Source organism: Podarcis filfolensis (genome assembly GCF_964270895.1).
Source record: "Podarcis filfolensis genome assembly, chromosome: 13".
NCBI classification, from domain to species: Eukaryota; Metazoa; Chordata; class Lepidosauria; order Squamata; family Lacertidae; genus Podarcis; species Podarcis filfolensis.
In genome coordinates this window covers 28277005-28300405 of record NC_139615.1, presented here as the reverse complement: position 1 = coordinate 28300405, position 23401 = coordinate 28277005, and the positions used below count along the sequence as shown (strand labels likewise).

The following is a 23401-nucleotide window of genomic DNA, read 5'->3' as shown; positions in this document are numbered from 1 at the left end:
AGCCCACCGTTTTTAACTGTAGAGGGATGGATGTTGGACGGGGTTTTGCGGCAATTCTGGATTGTTTTCCACTTTGCAGGTTGAAAGCCCTTGCAGGATTAGGCAGGGAAGGTAGCTCACGACAACCCTGCAATGTAGTCCGGAGGCGTTGTGTAAATTAGAAACATCTAACCACATCGAAGTAGCCACGCCGCTGTACAACAAGAATCATGAAATCTTAGGGATCTCAAAGATCGCCCGGTCCGACCTGCTGGCAAACGGAGGATAACGTCCCCGAAAAGCGGCTATGCAGCCCCTAAAAGGTGCCTTATATTTTGTATAATACAGCGGGTGTTATACTGCCCATTACTTGGTGCCTAGAGACTTTCTGAAGTCTTCATCTGTAGCCTGTAAATTACAGTAAATCTCGACTGCACATGGGATGTGTGTGTGTTTTGCCGCCCTCCAGTGCATATCTGCAGAATGAAGCCTCCTTTTTTCCACATAGTAGCAGCTGGGCTAGCTCAGTCGGCGAAGCATGAAACTCTTGATCTCAAGGCTTGTGGGTTGGGCAAAAGATTCCTGCATTGCTGGGGGTGGGACTAAATGACCCTCAAGTCCCCACCAACTCCACAATTCTATGCATTTGTCTATGCAATCTGTTGATAACAGATTGTAGAATAAGCATCATCATGATTACTGAAACAATGAAAGACGGGCTGTTGAATGAATGAATGAATGCAGCAGACTGGTCTTGGCATGAGAATAGGGGTGTTGCTAGCATGCCCCGTTTGCATCTGTGAAATGCTGGAGGACAGAGGCCATGATTAAAAGCCCATAGTTGCAAGCAGGAGGAGGATTCCCTGTTGTGCGGGGGTTGTTCTCACACTGAGGGGCTTTGTGCTCTTAGAAGCACAGCAGTGATACCTAGGCATAATTCCTTTTCTGGGTTAAAACCAGAAGCTAGTTTCACTCTCAAATTCAAACAGATTTATATATACGAAAGATGGATGCTCTATTATCAACTCATGGGTTGCTTCCACGTTAGAAGTTTACCTGTCTGAAATTGGCACCCTTTGTTCACTCACATTTCATATGACGAAGTCACAATATTGCTGCCAGCTCACTGCACTCCACTGAATTTTGCATTTTAAACTACTCATTTTTATTGTATCTGCTTTTTTAGATGGTATGCCTTGTGTGCAGAGCCACGTACATTGATGGCACTATATAAAAGAATTTTATATAATCTGTATAAAAGCCGACCACTGATTTTATTTTTCACAATTATTTATTTCCACCATTGGCTTCTCACCCAAGTGATGCAGTACCAAAACAATAACAACAATAATTATTAATAATAATAATATCAACAACAGCCAGACCTCCCCCCCCAAAAAAAACCTAAGCTTCCCCAGAACAACACAATACATCTTACATTCCACCTTGCGGAAGCTTGTAGGGTTATATGTGTAGGCAAGCGATCCCCTCATTCCAACAGTAGAAAATTCACTGTACAATTGCCCAATGATACAAGGCTCTTCTTTAAAAAATAAATGTACAATTCAAGAGTGTCTTGTTAAAAATATATATAAATATATACACATCCTCGCATTAGGACCTGAAGCTCTCACCGGGAGAGAGAAAAAGAAATATAGACAAAAGCGAGAGACCCTGAAATGAAAAGTCCCTGAACAGAAAGCCACTAGATCAGGTATGGGGAACCTGGGGCCTTCCTGATGTTGCTGGAACCCCATCAGCCCCAGCCAACATGGCCAGCAACAATGATATATAGGAGATGGAAGTTCAGAAACATCCAGATTGCCACAGGTTCCTCATCCCTGCAAAAGAGGCAAACCCCCCCCCCCAAGACACACAAATAAAAACAACCCTTATCAAAGAGAAGGGAGGAGGTCAGCAAAGAGAAAAGCCATTTAAAAAAAAAAATGAGATAAATTCTTTACAACACCTGCTCTTTGATATCAATTTTTGACCTAATATTAAAGCTGTTAGAAACATGGTAGGGAAAGCAGTTCATTTCTAAAAAGAGAAGCAGGCACCTTTCTCTCTTGACCTGAAATCCCTGCCCCCTAATCAAGAAATGTGTGGGAATGGGCTGTGGTTATTCAGTAGTGTGGACAATGCACTCTGGACTGGCTCAGAGGCATTCTTATTATTACTTCACATTTCCAGGATTAGATCATGGCACTGGAAACAAATTCCAGGGGGAACACACAGCTTTTGGGACGTAGCCCTGAGATATGATTCTTCCATGCAGAAGTTATAGGGCAAGACCAAGAGTTTTTACTTGGTATCACAGGGGTTCCCTAAGCTCAAAGCAACTTTTTAGATCTCTCCAAGTATAACGAAAATAAATAATTCACCTGTGTTTCTTGAAAGATGCTAGGAGGTTCAGTACTTTTGCAAGTTAACAGGACTATCCCGGTGCAACCCACTGCTGACCCTCATAATCAACTGTAGGGTGGATTATAAATTCTCTATGGGGGAAAGGGCTGGCCTATATATGTGTTTGGCAATCTGTGTCACAGAAAGTTGGTTAAAACCTATTGGGAGGGTCCACTAAATTCTATCCAGTTGTCCCAGATTAAATAATCCAAAATAAATAGTATCTCTGGTTCTGATCTCACAATTACCAGCATGGATTAAATTGAACACTTTTGAGAACTGAAGTCTTTCTTTGAGGTCACTTGACCTTATTCGTACAGTACACTTCAAATCAACTTTTTGTTCACACAATTGGAGGGGAAGTACAGAAAAAGATCATCCCTCTTCCAACATGCTGTATCCATAAAAGTTTATGGAAATCTTCCCCAGTCTTGTATTAATCTCAATAGTTTATTCCAGATTAACGTGAAGATAGATTGAAATCAACACATTGCATCCTTTAAAGGCACTTTGGAGAAGTGAGAACAAAAATTGTTTTATCACTGTGTAACCATCAAAACTGTGTGAATAACAAGGGACAATATAGTTAAGTGTTATTGTGAACATCCCTGTGATATTATAGAGAGGGGAAACCCCACTATCCTATCCTGAGATGGAAATCTCCCTGCCCCTCCAAGGCTCTTCGAAGTTGCTGAAGGACACATCCCAGGACTCAAGTGTGACCTATATCTAGAGCCCAGTTCAAGAGGAAGAGACAATTGGTTTCTTGCCAACCCCCCCCCCCAAAAAAATAACCCACCTAAAAATAAATTTATTCAACACAAAGAGATGTAAAAAGCATTCGGACAGCAGCCAAAACCAGAAACTGTGTATATCTAGACTACAATTAAAACTGTCATGGCTTCCCACAAAGAATCCTGGGAATTGTGGTTTGGTGAAAATGACGAGGATTCTTTGTTAAGGCAAGTCTTTAGCCCTAAGTCCCCGTCAGAGAACAGCAGTACTGTGGGGGCCTGAAATGACTTTTAGGCCAGTTAAGTTTGTAGCCCATTTTATCCTCACAACAAACAGCCCTGTGAGGTAGGTTAGGCTGAGAGACAGTAACTGACCCAAAGTCACTGAGTAAGCCTGAGTGGGAATTCAAACCCTGGCCTCCCACACTCTAACCATTATACCGCACTGGCTCTGCCTCAATAAGGAACTATGACAGCCTTATACCGGTAATTTTGGTGCCTGTTTAAAGTTCCTGTAGCTTAGGTCCCAAAGAATGGAAATCGTTGAATACTGTCTTATCCGTCACAGCCAATCAAAACTGAATTTTAAGAAGACCAGGGAAAAATATTTTCCCACTTCAGTTTACCTGGACCAGCTTTTTAAAAACAAAGCAACGTTCTGTGAGAACAGAACCAAAAAAATACTTTTGAGAGTCTCCTGTGAATTATTCTTAATAATAATAATGTTTCCACATCAAACCTTTCTAATACAGAAATAAAAATGCCCACTGATAAAGAGTAGTGTAATAGGAGAAATGAAAGGTAGAAAACTGACATTTCTTGACGTTTCTGCACACACTGCCTCTGGCAACTGTACTATGTCCGACTCATGAGACCGGAAGCTTATTTTTCTGATTCACAAACCGTTCGTTTTCAAGGACTTGTTCGATTACGGTTATAGTGGGGAGGGAAACTGCCAGAAAGGGCATTGGCAGCTAGTGTGAGTTGTCCCACAAGCAAGTCAAGATGTCCTGCTTTGTCTTGATCTCCTCCACAAAACACTGTTCCATCTGCTCGGGCCATTTTGGGTTCAGTCCTCCAAACTGCTCTACACTCTGCTGTGAAGCAAAGTGAGATAGTCACCTCAGGCAACCGATTTGGAGCGCCGTTCCAGGTGGCGGAGAGGGAAACCGACAGATGGAGGATAAAGGGCCCCAATACTCCCTGGGAGATCCTTCTGCGCAAGTCCCACTCACGGGATGCTCTGGCGGAGTCTCCCTTCCCTTAAATGAAGCTCACACAGGAGACCAAGAGAGCTCTGCCAATGGGCAAAGGCAATAGAATTGGGGGCACAGTTAAAAGAGCAGCACATTTTTCGCTTACTTAAATAGTTGTTTGCTTTTTTACTGCTGGGGGAGGGACGAGGAAGGTGCTAGTTAGATTTTCAATCTCTGGCATCAAAATTATCTCGGGGCCAGCCCTGGCAGGAAACCTCTGTGGCGAATTGTGTCCCAAGCTCAAACCGTAGGAAGGCGAGGTGCTGTTTTGATTTTGCACCTCAGTCACCAGGATTTCTTGGACCAAGCTTGGCCATCCCTGCCATTTGGCGACTCCGTGCTCTCCTCTCCCAACAGGGTCAGACCCTAAGGAGGAACCCCTGTACATCCAAAAAGTGCTCGAGTATTGCGCAGAGTAAACATTCTTTGCTAGTGACGCCTGCCCTGTGGGCATCTGCCTCATTGGCTGTTTGACTCCAGCTTGTGAGAGAGCTCAAAGAGCAGGTTCTGATTGTCAATAACTTGGAACTGCCGGACGTAAGCTTTCGTCTGCAGCTGTTGGGGAGATGACTCCATTTCCAGGCCTGGGGGAAGAAGGAGAAGACAGTCATTTGGGAAGAGACACCATTCTAAAGCTAAACACAACAATCATGCCTAGCATAAGAGATACTCTAAAGCAGGAATGGGGAACTGGTAGTCCGCCAGATATTATTGCATTCAATTTCCCATCATGCTCACACAATATGGTCAACAGCCAGGGACCTTAACAGCTGCAGTCCAGTATACAGAGGGCCACAGATTCCCCATCTGTTCCTTAAGGAGTCCAGGATTAGCCCCACCTGATAAGATCTTGCTGTCCCGAATTGTTTCATATTGAAGGCAGGGGAATGAATGTGTGCCCCACGTAAAATTCCCCTCCACACCCAAGACCTGTGGATCCGAAGACTCATGTCTGACTCTCTCTGACATGATAGTTTTGTAAAATGAAATGAGAATATGATGGGTGGGAGCATTTGCACACAATTCCCATGCCTGAAGAATGAAACGGTACCACCCAACAATAGATACCTCAGGTATGGACTTCTGCTCATTTGTTTGACGCTCGTATCCTGAGGATTTTGACACTCAAACACGGATGGCCAGACAAACCCAGGGTGGTGTGTATTTTGCAAATCTACAGCATCGCTCAAGTATGGAAATGAGTGTGAGGTGCAGAATCTTAAGGAAATCTGCAACTCATATTTAAAGTGAAAGCAAGTTTCTTCAAAGTTGCAAAGATAGACTTAAAATGTGATATATGGGCATCGATGCCGAATGAAATCTGGTGACAGCTTGGCCAACCCCAAAAATCTCCTCATCTCTGTTGCTGGGATAGTTCAGTTGGTAGAACATGAGAGTCTTAATCTCAGGGTTGTGGGTTCGAGTCCCAAATTGGGCTAAAAGATTCCTGCACTTCAGGGGGTTGGACTAGATGATCCTCATGGGTCCCTTCCAACTCTACAATTCTGTGATTCATTCCACAATTCTGCTTTATGTAGACTGTAAGCTCTCTGGAGAAAAGACCATGCTTCTTCTATGTTCTCTACAGCAGCATTTTCCAACTTGTGGCTTGTGACCCGCAAATGGGTCACAAAGCCTGTGTGAGTGGGAGCTTCATAAGTAAACCCTAAGTAATTATTGTTTTTGATTTTTTAACAGGTATGATGAATACCTTGTGCAATTTTTTGTTTCGTTGGCTTATTACAATACTGCATTGACGCTTGTAACTGAACATCAGAAAGGCTTAAATTTTACACCTTAACACTTGGGAACTCCTCACTGGAAGCTGGTGGCAGAGCCAATGACAGTTTACAGGGAGCTGTTTTGAGTGACTATTACAACTCACCTTTGATGCCATTTGAGTAATAATAACTACTCAAAGCAACTCCCTCTATGGGGACTTTATGGTGAGCTATTCACAGATCTGCTGCCAAGGTTAGTTAATAGTCAAGCCAAGTGTGATTTGAGATTTGGTTAGCAAAAATAAGAAATACAGTCGTACCTTGGTTTTCGAACAGCTTACTTCTTGAACGTTTTGGCTCCCGAACGCCGCAAACCCAGAAGTGACTGTCCCAGTTTGCAAACAATTTTTAGAAGCCAAACGTCTGATGGGGCTTCCGCGGCTTCCAATTGGCTGCAGGAGGTTCCTGCAGCCAATCAGAAGCTGTGCTTTGGTTTCCGAACATTTTGGAAGTCGAACGGACTTCCGGAACGGATTCCATTCGACGTCCAAGGTACGACTATAACACCTTTGCCCTATGTGTCCATAATGATCTGGGAAGATGTCTGAGAACTAACAGAACCACTTAGTGGCAAAAGGCAAGCTCAGCACCCCACCCCCACAACAGTTGCTAAAATGGGTTTTATCATGAAGAAAACTATCACAAATATCCATAGTTGGTTATATCTAACACGGCTCGTGCAACTGTATGTTTTTAGAATAAATTTTTATAGCTTACAAAGCATGATCCTGCAATCTGATGGCTGGTGTTCTTATTCCCATAAACATAACTGAGAATAACTTTTTAAGTACTGCACATATTTCAACAGTTTCCACATTGATTAATTTTTTTGCTTAGATGCCTCAAGTAAGGGTTATGAAACAGGCAAACTCGCAGTTATGATGCAGAAAACTGACAGCTGTTGGAGACCTGTTCATGTGACAATAATACAATGGGGTCACCATACCAAGTGAATTTGGTCTTGTGGTTTGCCATACCAAAAAGGCAGGCAAGCACCGCTCTGCAGCACCTAGCATGCTGCTGGTACTGAGCACCTGTCAAAAAAGAGTAGCAGTGAAGTAATTGCATTGGCTTCCCTTTGCATCCTTGGTGGGGGCATAGATACTCACAGAGGGGCCGGCTCCGGCACTTCCTGATTGTCCGAACTTTCTCTGCTACTGAGTGCTGCATAAGAGAGGAGGAGAGAGAGATGCTTCATTGTCCCAGAGCACCAGACCTTCAAATCTGCAGCTGGGAATCGCTTTCTGCAAGAACCTTGGTGTTACTGTAGCTAAGATCTAAAACAGAGAGCAGCAGTGTTGTGCAGTGGCTAGAGTGTTGGACTAGGAGCTGGGAGACCAGAGTTCAGTTCCCCCGCTCACTGGGTGACCTTGGGCCAGTCATTTTATCTCAGCCTAACCTACCTCGCAGGGTGGTGAGGATTAAAGGGGAAGGGGAAGAACCATGTTCACACACCACCTTGAGCTAAACATAAATGTCATAAATGAACAAATGATCTGGCACTGCTTTACATCTTCCATCAATATTTACCAACGGTTCCGTAACACCACAGAGAAAATGCTAGATTTCACAGCCACAGAACCACCTAGTACGTAAGTTGGACAGGAGACAAAAATGGATGCGTCCAAATGGTCTGTTATAAAAATGTAAGAAGAGCCTGCTGAGGAGGCTGATTAAAACTTCTACTTGTCGAAAGTTGGGATTTAGGGGACTGGATAGCTCTGGGCCACTTTGCAAGGCTAGCAAAACCAGAGTTATGCAGAATAATAAAGGTGGGAAAGCTGAATAGATTCTGCAAATTAAGAAAATGCACATCTTTTGCTCTGATTTGCAGAATTTATACAGGTCACAGAGTTTCGCTTTCCCGGGTGAAATGTAAAACATAATATTAATGGAGTACGGAGGATTAACTCTCAGTAGGGGAGAGTTAATATAATAAGGAAATTGCTTTTTAAAAATATACTGAAGGATATATAATTTCAATTATTCGTTTGCATTAATTGGCCTGTAGTTTCCAGTGTGAATAGGACAGGGATTTCAGTGAATGAAATAAATCACACTTTATTATTAATATCGTTAACTGCCTCAAAATTATACTGTGCTAGAGGTCAGCAATTAGAGGCCCGAAGGGCAGATCTGCCCCCCTGAATAGTAGCAGCAGAACTGCTGCCAACCCAGAAGCAAAGACGGGAGAAAGAGGTGGTTCTGGAAAAAAGAACCTGTTGGCAGTCTACTTTTGAGGATGGACTATCCTTTCCACAAAGCACAGCTGTTGTAAAATTAGTTGCTGAACAGAAAACTTGGATCTCTGCACAGTTATTGTTATATGCATAAGGGCCTTGAGAGACGAAGGCTTTTCAGCAGACTAAATAAAATGTCTTTATAGTTCTGTACCAGTAGAGGGAGCCTAACACCACACTCTCCACTGGCAGAGGTTTTATGCTGATATTATTTTCCATCAAGCTATTTGAAATTGTGCCTGCTGGATATATTGCTCCCTTTGCCATCAGATTCCAAGGAGTAAATTTAATAAGTCTGACTTTTATGCTTTTTAAAAAAGAAGACACTCTTAACTTGTTGTTAAGAGTGGGGGAAGACAGGAAGAAACCTTTCAAACATTTTAAAAGGTGGGGGAAGGTGAGAAAAACCAAGACACGCTCTTAGGCCTCACTCATTGCACCACTTCAGGGGTACAGAAGATGTAGCCCTCCAGGTGTTTCCAGACTACAACACCCATGACTACTGGCCATGCTATCTGGGGCTGATGGGAGTTGTAGTTCAACAACATCTGCAGGGCCACAGGTTCCCCACCCTGGGTCCAGTGTGTGTGAAGAAAACCAAAAACATTTTAAATGGGGGGGGGCATGAACCACATTTTACTTTTGTATTCTGAAGCCGATTCACTTAGTTGCCGTGATTTTCTACAACACCCAGTGGTTAAAGCAGTGGTTTATATTTTTAAAAAACCTCTCTTGCAACGGGGTCCTCAGAAGCTGGTCAGGGGCTTCCTCAATGGGGAGATCAGTGGGCAAGCTTCGCTGAAAGACTGTCTCACTCACCTACCCCAAGCAATCCCTACAATGTGCAGAAGAGAATTGGATGGTGCTCTCAGAGTTCTTGAGGGAGGCGTGCGTGGAGATGCCTCACCACCAAATAAAGAAAACCAATTAATGCCAAAATGGGCTTCTAAGCTATTTATGAAGTACAAAAACCAGTTAGACGTGCATAATTAAAACACACAATAAAACAATCCCATTAAAACAACACATTAATTAAAGCAGGAGGCTCAGGTAAAGAGATCAAGAAAATGCCTATGTAAACAGGCATCGTCTAAACCCCACCTGATCCCGGCCTTTTCTCCCTCTGCTGCTTCTCCTGCCAGGTGAGAGGCAGCACCTGGCTTGCTGTAAAAAGACAGTGCTGTTGTGCGCTGCTTCTGACCTCTACAAATGGCTGCTTTCTGTAGAACTTTGCAACCAGCAAGTTTCTGCTCCCGGCAGCTGAGAGCATTATTCACAGAGGACAGCTAATGTTGTCATAGCTGATCTCCTTATAGAAATATGTAACTCGTCCCAAAGATCAGCCTCGCTACACAGGGACTGGAAAACCGGCCAATCCTTTTGAAAAACACATTGAGCAGCAATCTGGGAAATTACAGGCCTGCCAGCCTAACGTCCGCTCCAGGAAAACTGCTGGAAAGCATCATTAATGATGCATATCTACTTATATTCCGTATTATATTCATGCAGTACACACAACTGTAAGAGAAGTTAGGAGAGGGAAAAGAGGACTGCATTTCCCCTGCAACAAATAAGACTATTTATGGCTGGTAAAATATTGTTTTTCTCCTGAGAGATGCCTTTCTCAGTGCACACACATATATATTGCTGGGATTAACTGGCCATGCTTCCATGTTTCAGCTGCTAAGATATACTGAGGAGGGTAGGTTTGGCTGTGATCCCTCCAGTACTGAAAGAGAATAAGGGGTTTGCATACGCACAAAGTCAGCCCTCTATATATCTGCATCACATATTTTACAGGTTGAGCCTTGGTACAGAAAATCAGGTTCCCAACTAAACTCCAGTGAAACCCCGATTTAAATGAAGCCCCACTTCTGGCTATCAAATGCTGGGGATTAACCGGGAGTAGATACAGTCTGTTAACAGTCTAAAGGCACAAGTTTGGCTCAGTTAGTTGTTTGAAGACAGAATGCTGTGCTTAGGGGAATTACTGGGGTGCCACAGCCAAAGTAATTATGTTCTTAACGATTCCCCAGCAAAAAGGATTCCTGGAAGCTCTCCAACACATATTTTGAACTACTGAGGACCTACAGTTTTATGATTTACACATCAGGTTTCTAGTTCTCATTGCTCAAGCTATCAGCAAAGCGCCTCTAGCACTCTAAGGATGGAGAGCCATTGCCTTGCATGACTCCCTTATTTCTTTTTTTTTAATCCCTTATCCTCCCACATATCCTCTCCGCTCCTTCTTCCTAAATAATTCCTTGCTGCTTCTCCCGTATTCACTATCCAGTTTTTTCCCCCTACCAGAGAAACCCCACCTATTTAAAAACACACATGAAAAAAAACAGGTTCAAAGAAGAAGTAGACAAATTGTTACATTTTGTAAAATAAGCACTTTTGTAGAAATACCTTTGTTTGGAATACATTAATAATTATATGACTTTTTTTTTTTAATTGGAGGATATGAATGTTCAGCACAGGAATAATTCTGTGTTCTGCACAGTGTGGGGTTGGGAAGGAAATTAGAGCTCAGCTGACAGTGACGTAGCTTCATCCCTCTCCCCCCCTCCCCATCCCCTCCTCCCTAGAGGCCAGGAAAATCTGGGCCAACTCCAGCATTGATCTCACATACCGCACACACACGCACAGACGCACACTCGTCTCTTGACAAGGAGAGCTGGAGGAGCTTCTGTGAAGCCATCGCCATGGCAACCCGACTGTCCCACTGGGCTAGAAACCATACAGAGGACCAACCAACCGCTAGTTAATCCCCACCACCACCACCGTGGGGGGAGGGAGATGGCAGTGGGGGTGGGGTGAGAGAGACCACCTGAGCGCTCGTAGATCCTTGCAAGGTCATGCTGCATTTGCTGAGCAGAGCTCAATGCTCAAGCCTGCCAGGCCATCTCGCCTCTTTCCCAGATACACAGCAGGGACAAAATTCATGCCAAAGATCCTTTGCAGCCTCTCTCTCTAAAGCCACTCTGGGAGAGCAGTTTGAGAAGGAAAGGGGAGGCGAATGGGCAAAAGGGGCAACAGGAGGAGAAGGAGGGCCACAGTCTCCTACAAATCACATCAGTCTCCCCTGAAGGATGGGGAGGGAGAGGAAGGCCTCCGGACACACAGCTAAAACACAAAAGTCTCCTCCAGATTGATTTGGGGTTTCTTTTTAAAATTTCTGCAACATGTCATTGGTGCAAGTACAGTGCATGAGGGGTGCATTCGTTCTGGGCTGTCTGCAAATTGCTCCATTTCACGAGCAGCTCTGCGTTGCTTCTCCAATGCCATCACACGGAGGGGCGCTTCTGCACTATAAGCATGGCAAAAGCAGAGCCAAACACATATGCCAGAGCCCAGCAGGAAATCTGGCACCAACTCAAAACCAAAGGAGGTAGCATATAAATGCAACTTGCTAGAACCTAGGAAGATGACTTATATTGGTCCATCTGCACTGACTGTCAGCGGCCCTTCAGAATCTCAGGTAGGGTTATCTCCCAGCCCTTCCTGTATTTGCTGGGTATTGAACCTGGAACCTCTGTATGCAAGGCAAGGTATTCTGCTACAGAGAGGCCATCTTTCCCTGCTACCATTAAAACAAGGGTGGGGAAAGCTTTCCAGTCTAAAGGCCACATTCCTCCATGGGCAACCATGCTAGTCGTGGTGGGTGGGGCTCCAGGGCTAAAGGGGGTGGAGCTTTGTAGAGTTGACAACATTCCAGCTGTGCAAAAGCCAGAGGTTTCTGGTTTCTACGCAGACACACACACACCCCTTCGTCTTGCCAAGCCAACAAAATTATCACAGCTCAAGGACTCATGTCAGGGGGGCATGGGACAGGAAAAGGGAGGGGTGTGGCCTTGGGGGAGAGGAGGGAGGCTAGGGGAAAACCCCAGAGGTAAGGTAAAAAAGGCTAGGTGGGGGGTCAAATCTGACCCCTGAGCCTGAGGCCCAGGCAGTATTATTGGCAGTATTGTTCTACACTATCACCAGGCAGATGAAAGGGTCTCTGCAAGACAGACAGACAATTCTTTACAGCACCTCCTATCTTCGATTGCCTTCAGTTTCTGTATCCCCCCCCCCCATATCTGAAAATAAACATCTGCAGCTGCCCTCAGGAGTGTCTCTGTCTCATTTCTGCAACAGGTGGTCAGCCCTGTTCCTGCTTATTCCCCGTCCAAAATTTCTGCAATCGTTGCAGCGCTTTTAAAAACTGCCCGATCCTTTATCACACGGTTTAACTGCTTTCCTATTTAACTTCACAGCCTTCCACTTTGGGGTACAGATTTGTCTCATGCAACGGGTTGGAATAGATGGCTTTTGGATTCCTCCTGGTTCTCTGGTTATTATCCCCATTGTAGAGATTAAGTAATTGTGCTCGGCACTGAAGACAGAAGAACATGCAGGGGCAAAAGACTTGGAGGGGAGGGATGTTCTTACCAGCTTCTCTACATTGACTAGTCCGTCCACCAAGGTTTTGCTAGCCTCATGCAAAAATGTCAGATCTGAGTGTTAGAAGGGGAAAAAAAGAAGAGGAAAAGTTTATGAGAGGAGAGAAGAGGAGTGGTAGCCTGGCAACAGTTAAATTCTATGTTTTTTAAAGGTGCCTGGTTGTAACTATGGCCTGGAAGCGCTTCCCTCCAAGCCCAGGCGCCCAGGATGGTTTGTGGCAATTAAATGATGAGAGAAAAGGGAACTTTGCACATGCTCTTACGATGACAGCGGCTGTATACAGTGTAGGGAGGGCTTACAAACTGCAAGGACTCAGGTGACAGGGGAGGTGAAGTGTTTGAAACACACTGTGTGTGCTCTTGCACACACTCACGATCCCATCCAGTGATGGCTGGTTAAAAACTCATCAAAACACAGACCCCAAATCTATCTTTCCCATAGGAGTGAACAGAAAACATTCATGTATAGGGAGGAAAGACAGCATGCACTCACGGTCATATCTGGCGTGTGAGTCAGACATGGTCACCCCTTTCATTGGGAATCAAGCCTGGCCCTATTTTGCATAGCCCCGCCCTTTCTGGTTCAGGGGTCTCTTTCTTGGTCACACTTCAGTGTGACAGAACACTGCAAGCGAGCTTTTCCTACAGAGGTACATTATTTTTTCAAGTGCCCCTAGTTCAAATTAAGCCCCGACCAGGATAGCCAAGACAAAGCTTTCTACACACCCCAGTTCAAAAACAGCAACCCCCGCTCCAGGGGGTGTGACTCACCTTTTAGGATGAGGGGCACAAAGGGGATAATGGGGGGCTTCATTCTCGAGAGGACTTCTCTGTAGCTTTTATGATTCCTGCAGGGGTCCTGCAAGGCGAAAAAGAGAGAAAAAGACGCTGTTGTTTCTGGGCTGGAGGAAGATACAGAAAAACAACTGCTGCCAAAGTACAGCTGGGGCCATAATACCAAAAAGTTAGCACTGTTAAGTGCAGATAGCTGAGCACGCAGGTGCATCTAGAGATGGGACTTCTTAAAATATTATTTTTAAAATATGAAGAAAGTCTGGACTAGAAACACAGGGCTTTAAAAAAAAGGAAGGTGAGAAAAGGAAACTGAGGGGGAAAAGAGAAGGGAATGGTCACAACCTTTCTTTTATCTGTGACCTCCTGACGATGAAAACCCATCTCCTTGACTAATTAATTTATCAAGGTAGTGATTTCAAATCTCCCTACCAGCAGAGAACTCTTTTCACACTAACTTGCATGCTGTGGAGCCAATACATGGTTGCAGAGCATGCAAGGTCATGCTTGGGGGACACTCACTCAGTTGCACTAGGCCTCTTGGGCTTCACTCTCTGCCCTACCTCAGAGATGAGGAAGCTGGACTCGCACTAGGCAACTCTCCACTGGCCATGATGGCTGAAGCTGATGGGAGTTTTAGTTCAACAACATCTGAAGAGCCACAGGTTCCCTGCTCTTGTTGCATCTGTACTGAGAGTGTAACCTAGAACAAAACCTAGAAATCTTCCACAGCTGCATGTTGTGTAGGAGAAGATCAGAAGTAGTGGGCCTATATTTCAGGGAATCTCTCTACTGTCCCCAAACTTCTCTATAAGGAGTTCCAATGAGCTTCCAAAGAGCCCCAGGGTTCTCTGCAGCACAGTCTGGAAACTGCTGCATTAAGGAAGTAGAAAAGTTATTTTCTGCTAGAGGACAGCAGTAGGTTGGTAGGATATTTCACACCACAGGTCTGAGATCATCGAAGGGCAAAAGACCCATGCCATATCCTGATTGTTGGGGATGGAATAGCTATACAACTTTGTATTTACATAGTATATTTCCTAACTGGATCAAAAATACTAGAGATATCTCAGTGATCGTTATCACAACCCTGAAATTTAAATATTATATAAAATAAGGCATCTTTATTTAGCATTTGCTTGCACAAAGCTTACAAGGTGGTTAGACTATGTCTAATCTTGATTTAACATTCTTTCTGATTTGTTTACAGGGTGTTAAATAGGGTTGCCCTACGTCTGGAATTTCCTGGACATAGCCGGGATTCAGCCACCAGAAACAGTGTCCGGGAAAATCTGGACATGTGGCAACCCATGTCGGAAGTGTGTGTTCTGGTGGATTTCCATAAAAATAGCCCAAAACTTCAATTTGACACAACTTTTGTGTCTGGATTTTCACTTTTTGAAATATGGAAACCCTAAGTTATATGACAGTGATCATTCATCCTGAATCCATCCTCACTTGGTTGTGGGATATTTATAGGTCTCCCCGCTAATTATTGGTTCATCTCACACTTTTCAATGCATTTCTACATCACTTTCCTAACAGCAAAAGTCTGTTATTTTTTAAAAATTGGATTTGTGGAGCTTCTGGAACAGAGAACGTTAATCCACTTCAACTGCACAAACGTAACGTTCTGGTCCACGCATGACTCCTTCCCACAAAACAGTGACAGTCAGGAGGCACCATAAGAGGAGAGATAAGGGTTTGCTTAAAGCTAGACAGTTAAAGCAGAGAATATTTATAGTGCGGGCCTCTACTTTACTCCAGCTCTAAACAGAGGAAGTGCAAAAGGCTCACCGTTAAGTTCTCAAATTTCCGGAACAGGTTTTTAAATTTCCCTGGAAGCTTCTGGAAAAAAAGCAAATGAAAAAACTCAGTTCAAAACAGTGACTCGATAGGTCTTGTTTATTTATTTCTTTTTTATTTATTACATTGATCATACTATATTTTCCTCCAAGGAGCTAACAGGGGAGTGCAACATCGGGGCAGGCTGTATGAAGGTCCTGAGCTGGGCTAGCTGCAGCGCAGGCTTCAACTCTGGGTCTGGGCTCAGGTCCAAAAATCCAGTTCCAGAATGGGACTGGAAAACCTGCATTCCATGGATTTGGATTTGGGGTAAATAACAAGTCTATGGCCTCAATGGTGCACAGTTATAATGCATACCTCCAAGGCTATATGAATAGGCGTGGTATTAAGAGCAGTCAGACGTGTATTTGATGGATTTACACGGAGGGTACAGCTATCAATGCCCACTGTAGTCATTGTGGCTATATACTGCCTTCAGTATTAGTCAAGGCACACTAGCAGCAGAGGGCTAATTCACACCTCACTGGCCACTGTGAAAGCAGGATGCAAGACTAGATAGGCTTTTGGTCTGATCCTGCAAGGCTCATCTTAGGTTCTTATGGAAGACCGGTCTCCCGTTTGTCTCACGGTAACCTCGTTGCATATTTTGGAGAGTGGATGAACCAACCCAGGGAAATGTGCCAAACATGATTTGTCTCATGCAATGAGTCAGCCTAGGTGTTGGTGCTGAACTAACTCCGATGGGCAGCATGTCTGGGAGCGCACATGCAATGTGCACATGCAATGTGCAGCGACTTGCCCGACAGCAGGCACTGCCCTCAGCCCTCAAGGGTGTGGCAGGCTCAGTTTAGGAGAAAGGAAACCCAAGACTCCCCAGCACCAAAACATGTTTTGAACTATTGTGAAATATTTCCCCCCCAAATCTTTTAACATTTTCCATACTGTATTTCCACTTTAAAAAGCCATCCAAGGGTATACATACATACATTTTTAAGCAACATAATCATCTGTAGGGGCACTGTCCCCCGTTATAGAGACCTCAGCCAGAAGCCAGACATTTAGTGTCACTGGTCCCATGTTATGGAACACACTTCCAGCAGAGATGCGACAGGCACTCTCGCTTTTGACTTCCAAGCATCTCTTGTAGACTTTTCTTATGTCAACAGGCCTTTGCAGCTAACTTCTCTTTCTTCTTATTAGCCAGTCACTTTAATGATTATCTGTATTGTTTTGAATAGTTCCTTATGTTTTAGCGTTGTATATAATGATAATACTTTATGATACTGAGGTACGGAAATGCTTTTATAAATAAATATGATTAAGTAAGCAATAAGCAAACATGAACATAATCCAGAAAAACCTAAGAACTGCCTTTGTGAATCGGATGGTTTTGATGACGTTTGATGATACCTTGGCTTAATATGCCAATATATGACAGAGCCTTTATGAATGGGTCTTTCGCCTATATAGCCCCTTTGCGCCTCCCTCCCTGCAAGTGAGCAAAGACACCACAAACTCTTCCATTTACTACAGTTTCACATTTCACTGAAGCCTGCAAACAGCTTTGGAACAATCCAGGATATTAAAGCTACTTCAAACCATGGTTTAGGATCCTCCAAAGCTGCTGTTGCTGTTATTTGTTTATTTGCAGTATTTATGTTTCACCTGTTAATGGAAGTTCACTGGGTGGGCTCACAAACGGGAAGCTAAAATCAGTGGGGAAATTATTGATTTGTTTGCTGGCTCGTGTAAAAGGGAAGAGAGCAAAAGGGGATGCATGTATAGGCAAAAGCACTTGCCTGAAGGGAGAAAATAACATCCTGCCCCAGTTCTGTGCGCAGACGCCAACCAGACTGATAGCTGGATTATATTGCAACACTGGTGACGAGGCAGAGTCCTCCAGCACAGGGCAGAAGGCTCACTTTTACAGGGCACAAGGCAGGCTGTGTGGCACACCTCACTGCTCCTGCCTACCCTCTACCCCCAGCAATTGCCACCAGATGCAGCCAGCTCACTCTGCCTAATGACAGGGCCGGCCCTGAGCCAAAAGCTCATTCATACCTCAACTTATTATGCTAAAATATGGTAATCCACCCTCTCCCACTGAGTCCAGTGTTGTGCTTCTAACAGCAGCCTGCTAGCCTGATGCCTCTTGGAGCCCCCAACCAAGCTCTGCAAACAACATTCCAAAATCACCTAGTATTCAAAAGCATTCTGCCCCTATACACGGAGCTCGTGTGACATTCATTTGTCACAGCTATCAGCCTCCGAGTGAACGCTTAAGCTCTTTTGAGTCTCATTGATTTTCATCAGAAAGCAGTTGCCTAACTCTCTCCGACAGAAATCAACGAGACTTAAAATGTTCTTAGATTTGGCTGGGGTTGCGCCCTCAAAGTGGCACGATAAATACAGATATTATCCTACAAGCCATCTTAAGCACTGACTTTGGCGGTGCAACAGCTAAAGACCTAGCCAAACAAGAATATATTCACTTGACACCCAAGCTTAGAAAGCATATAATATGGTGACGGGGCCAATCCAACACATTATCCTGCCTGAGGTGAAGGAGAAAATTGTCCCTTCCCCATTCCATACACAGAAGTTGATTGGAGCGGCCGCTGAATCTTACTTCCACGGGCTTTTCCACATTTGAGGCAATATAACACTTGCCTCAGAGAGGCAGCGGTGGCCACCAATTTGGATAGCTTTGAAAGAGGATTAAACAAATTCATGGAAGACAACACTATCAATGGCTACTAGCCTTGAAGGCTATGACCTGTCTCCACAGCTGGAGGCAGCAATGCTTCTTGAATGCCCAGCTATGTTTAGCCAGGATCAGGGCCATTTCCCACAGGGGAGGATCCTGTTGCTTCCAGAAGCCTGACGGCTCCTTGTTTATCTCCCTCCTCAGGGATGATGACCCAGTTTGATGGCAAAGATTATGTGTGAATTCTTAGGGAGGAGCACAAGAAAGAAAAGGAGGGGGGAAACCCTTTCATAAAAGTACGTGCACCTACAACTCCTGGCAAACAGGAAAGACTGCAATTGCAAAAGGGCTGGAAATAACAGAGAGGAGGAAGGAGTGTGGGTGGATATTAAAGAGAAAGAGTGTGTGTGTGTGTGTGTGTGTGTGTGTGAGAGAGAGAGAGAGAGAGAGAGAGAGAGAGAGAGAGAGAGAGAGAGAGAAGGGGTTCTGGAAAACTGAATCCAACCCACACATACCAACCTGAGAGCTGTGAGTGTTGCCTTGTTATGATCCTCCACCTTGGCTTCTGAGAATCTGTTCTTATTTTGGGTGTTAACATAAAGTGTTGCATTTATTCGCTTTTAATTATTTTTTCTAAAGTATACATAAAAGCATAGCTGCTTCCACAATTAGATCCTTTTAGTGTCTCTGAAGGCCTTGCTTTTCTTGCTGGTTCATCTCGAGTTCCCGGGTTCTGCGGAAGTGCTTTTGGTTCTCCAGCGTTTCTGCATTGTTTCTAAGCTGCTTATTATATTACACGTGTTTTACGTTTGTTCATTGCCACAAGGGCCTACTCTTGGCTGAACTCGTAGGATAAAGGCTACAACCACCCCGCCCCAGAAGCGGCCAGTGGGCAGAGGGCAAACGACGCTGGGGTGGGGCAGGACGGTGATGAGGTTGAGGGCAGAGTGGGTACTGCCCTGACCTTACCAGGGCCTGGCCTCACCCCAACTCTGCCTAGGTAAGCTACAATGACAGCCGTGTCAAGAGGACAGCTCCGCCCCACCAAACCAGCTGCTGCTGTTTTAAATAGCCAACAAACCAATGTTTGTAGAGTTTGGGGTTTTGACTGTAGAAGAGGAACTGCTTAGTTGCAGAATCTGGATGGGTTTTGGCGGGATTACACATAGCCAGGCCACCCACCCACCCCCACATACATATGTGAACAAATCAGGCTCCCTGCTTCTTCTTACCTCCCAGGTGAGACGCAAACGGCTGACAGGTGCGTTGTTGAGCCCTATAACCACGGCATAGAACGTCAACATGTCCTGGTTCTGTTTACACCTGTGGGGAGGGGGAAAAGGGGGCAGGTAAGAAATCAGACACTGATACAGCTCAAGCTTGCAAAAGCCTCTGCTGGGATAACCATTGTAAACTCTCTAGAACAGCATCCACTTTGCTCCTACATTCAGCATCCATCACCTAGCATCCTCTGGACAGAAAGCAAATGCAAATCAATAGTAACTGAATTATGGAGGGTGCCAGAGTGGTTCCCCTTAAGGAAACCCACAAGCCCCAACCCGTAGCTCCCACCACCTGTAGCAAACGGGGGCCATTGCAAAAAAATAAAAACCAGGAGGCCACAGGCCCTCTCTATAACCCAAGCACTTCTGATTCATAGTATTCAAGACCAGAAAGCCTAACCAAACCCGCTTCCAAGTACATGGCTCTGCTCAGCTCCTCACTCCAGCCTCCAGCCTTTCTGGCCTCCTTTCCCCACTCCTCAATGCAGAAAGCAAGCTGAGAAGGAAGCCGAAGCAATAATACAGCTGTCGTGGGTTGTTAGAGTCACTCTGGGTGATGGTGTCAAGGTTGTGACTTCACCAGCCACTAGCGCCCAGGGAGGCGGGAGGCAGCCTGAGCATGCGGGGGAAAGGCAGACAGGGATTCCCAGCAGCAGCTGAACACAACAAGACCAGAGCAAACATGGGAAGGCAGGGGAAAGCAGCAGCAATTTTGTAGTGTAAAGACACAGACTTTGGGCATCTGCAGACATGAATATTTCAGGGTGAATTCACAGAATTGGAAGATGACCAAAAGCTGACTACATGGAACACGGGAAGGTGGTCGCCTGTAGTCTCCACTCACGAAGCCCCACACTATCTCTTCCCTGCATCTGCAGACCATTGGCTTCACTGCCTCATGGTTTCTCCCCCATACTAAACTCTTAACCCACCCCCTTTCCCCAACATCTTTCAGTTTCCCTCTCTCTTTCGTCTTTCTTTCCTTCCTTTCGGTGGGAAAGAGTGACTAGGAAACGGCTAGGTTCATACATAACACATAAAGGTTCATACATAACACAAAGCCACAGTGTGCTTAGCTGAAGTATGGCTTGTCCGAATGTTTTAAATCAATCCAGCAGCCTAACCATGGCTTGTATTTCTGGCTACAAGCCATAATGTGAAGCCATGGTTTGTGGTTGGCTTACAAACCATGATGTCATTACCATGGTTTGGCATGTCTGACCCCTAACAAACTATGCTTAACTATGGTTTGTTTGGCTACTTCCCCACCCCCACTCCACACCTAATACACTCACCAAGCTACAGAGGCACAAGGCAAAAGCAACTGGGAAGCAAGCCAAGCTTTAGAGAAGCAAGGCATGGCTTGTTTGCTTATCTGTGAAATCTGTGGTTTGTTGAACAAGTCATGGGGAAGCAAACCATAGATTAGTGTTCTGTGCTAGTGCAGCCAATGTGTATTCAAAACAGCTGGGACAGAGCAATAATCCTGCACTGGAATACAGTTAGAAGAAGAGTCTTGAGATTTATTTATTTATTAATCGCCAAATGCCACCATGCTCAGATCTCTGTTTTGACAGGCACCACCCGGAGGAGGTGCGGGTGCACTTTGGGACGCGGCTGGCACTGTGGTCTAAACTACAGAGCCTAGGGCTTGCCGATCAGAAGGTTGGTGGTTTGAATCCCCGTGACGGGGTGAGCTCCCATTGTTCGGTCCCTGCTCCTGCCAACCTAGCAGTTTGAAAGCACATCAAAGTGCAAGTAGATAAATAGGTACCACTCCGGCGGGAAGGTAAACAGCGTTTCCCTGCGCTGCTCTGGTTTTCCAGAAGCGGCTTAGTCATGCTGGCCACATGACCCGGAAGCTGTCTGCAGACAAATGCTGGCTCCCTTGGCCAGTAAAGCGAGATGAGCGCCGCAACCCCAGAGTCGTCCGCAACTGGACTTAATGGTCAGTGGTCCCTTTACCTTTACCTTTACCCTGAGGAGCTACGGTACACTTTTAGCATAGCTGGGGCCATGTGCACTTTGTGTGGAGCAAACAAACAAAAAGTAAAATTCTGAATTCTACAACATGTAAAAATTACATAAATTAAGTACATTTGCACAACTTATTCTGCAATTCCCCTCTATTTTGCAGGGCACTGAAGCCCCACCCCAGTCTTCATCCAGTGAAATTCTTGTTCAGCCCTGTCTCCCACAGATTTCTGGCACTGCACTTTGGTAGTCTGACTCAGAATAAGGAAGCTCCTTATAGCCTCTTTGCAAACAATTGCACATCTTAATAAAACATTTCCTTCTCCATGGATTTATTTTCCTCAAAGGTTTCAGATTACAACTTTGCAAACCAAGCCCATGCAAATGAACTTTATGCTTCATTATCAATTCCAAACACAATTTTTGCCCAGCCCTAGTTATAAGCAGTTTGACAGACAAGGGACTTGAGTAATGCTGAGGCATTACTTTTCTGCAATCGCCTGGAAACAGAATGAAAATGGAGGTTCAATAGGCTGCTTAATATAACAGGACAAAGCCAGACCCCCAGATCAATATATTTGATCTACTCAGATTTGATTTACTCAGAAGTTAAATCCTGTTCAGCAAAAACACCCTACAGCTTTAATTAGAAGCTTCCTTTGTGCAGTTTCTGCTTCCAGTTTGCTTTCTCTTGAGTGCAGCCAAGCTATTACTGATTAATTCCCCTTAATCAATCCGTTCCTATGCATATCTGCTGATAAATAGGTTAGTTACAGTCATATTTTCATGGCCATCATTTGCTTTGTTACAAAAGGTAAGAGAAACTCAGGAATTAACCCACCCACACGAGGAACAGGACTGACACTGGGGAAATGAAGGGGCAATTCACCAGTGTGCTAAGCAGGAAGTAGTGAGGCAAAGGAAGCTATTGCGTCCAGGTGCTAATCAAAGCAGGGGTGGCTAACCTTTTCAACCCAAGGATTGCACTGACAGCTCCCTAACTTTCTGAGGGCCATGTCCAAGTGGTGGGGGCATGGCTACCACACATACAGACACATGCACTACAAATGCCAAACATACATAACACATCCTCCCCATATAGACACATCCACACTCACCACACAGACACAGTGCCCTGAGCAAGCCGCCACTACTGCAATTATGGTGGGTTGGGTGGCAAGTTCTGTAGCAAAGCTGAGAAAAGCCACCACCATGGCTGGCTGGTGGGAACACCCTGAAAGAAGGAAGGTCCACTCTGATCCTCTCCAGTGTTTCAGCAGCCCTTGGGAAACATCGGAGGAGATTGGAGTGCCTCTCCGCATTCCCAGAGCACTCCAACCTGCTCTCAATGTTGGCCGCTTGCTTATTCACTGCTGCTGCCAAAACCACCTCAGTCATTTGATGCCGCTGCCACTACCAAAACTACGGTGATGACTTGGAAGCAGTGGGTAGATGACTGTGGGTTCAGATAGCTCCAATTCTTCTGAGTGGGATTTGACACCTTTTTCTTGGTAGGGTTCCAATGCTTTGAGCAGCAGTGGAATAGGCAGGAATTCAGCAAGTGGATTTCCCCCCACTGTTGCCTCTCTGTGCCTGGAAATGCCCCCTGTGATGGCTCTCTGCCTATCATGCAGCCCTTAAGGATACAGCAGCCTCAGATAGAAAAAGGGGTGGCAAACAGAATTTGAAGGCTTCTTTGAAGGTAACTTATTCTACTGGTGTGTGGGGTACTTTTGCTCAATAAAACATGATCGTCCATTCTCAGGGGAAAGATTTAAGCCGGTAAACCCAACTACATTTAGCCCAAATTACTGCACAGGCAGTGGCGGCCATTGGGATTGGTGAGGAGGAAGACAGTAGGCAGACTGACAGTAGGCAGAGCCAACTAATTCTAGCGTTGTCCCCACCCTCCTCCCTGCTGAGTTCTACAAGGGCAACACTGGGACTAAGGAAGAAGCGGCCAAGCAGTGTCACCCACTGGACAGGTTCTAAGAA

The 23401-nt window shown here is 45.1% G+C and overlaps 1 protein-coding gene across 2 annotated transcripts in view; it reads right to left on the bottom strand.

Annotated features, from left to right (window-relative positions):
- Nucleotides 1–1919: 1919 nt before the first annotated feature.
- Nucleotides 1920–23401, bottom strand: part of RAPGEFL1 (Rap guanine nucleotide exchange factor like 1) — a 52606-nt gene continuing 31124 nt past the window's right edge. For both annotated transcript variants that reach the window (XM_083582946.1, XM_083582947.1), the window contains 6 exons: nt 19382–19472; nt 15434–15484; nt 13616–13703; nt 12834–12898; nt 7266–7320; nt 1920–4959 (listed from right to left, as the gene is read on the bottom strand). In XM_083582946.1, coding sequence (XP_083439072.1) covers nt 4835–4959; nt 7266–7320; nt 12834–12898; nt 13616–13703; nt 15434–15484; nt 19382–19472 — 475 coding nt within the window. In that variant the 3' untranslated portion in view covers nt 1920–4834. The remainder of the gene's footprint in view (nt 4960–7265; nt 7321–12833; nt 12899–13615; nt 13704–15433; nt 15485–19381; nt 19473–23401) is intronic.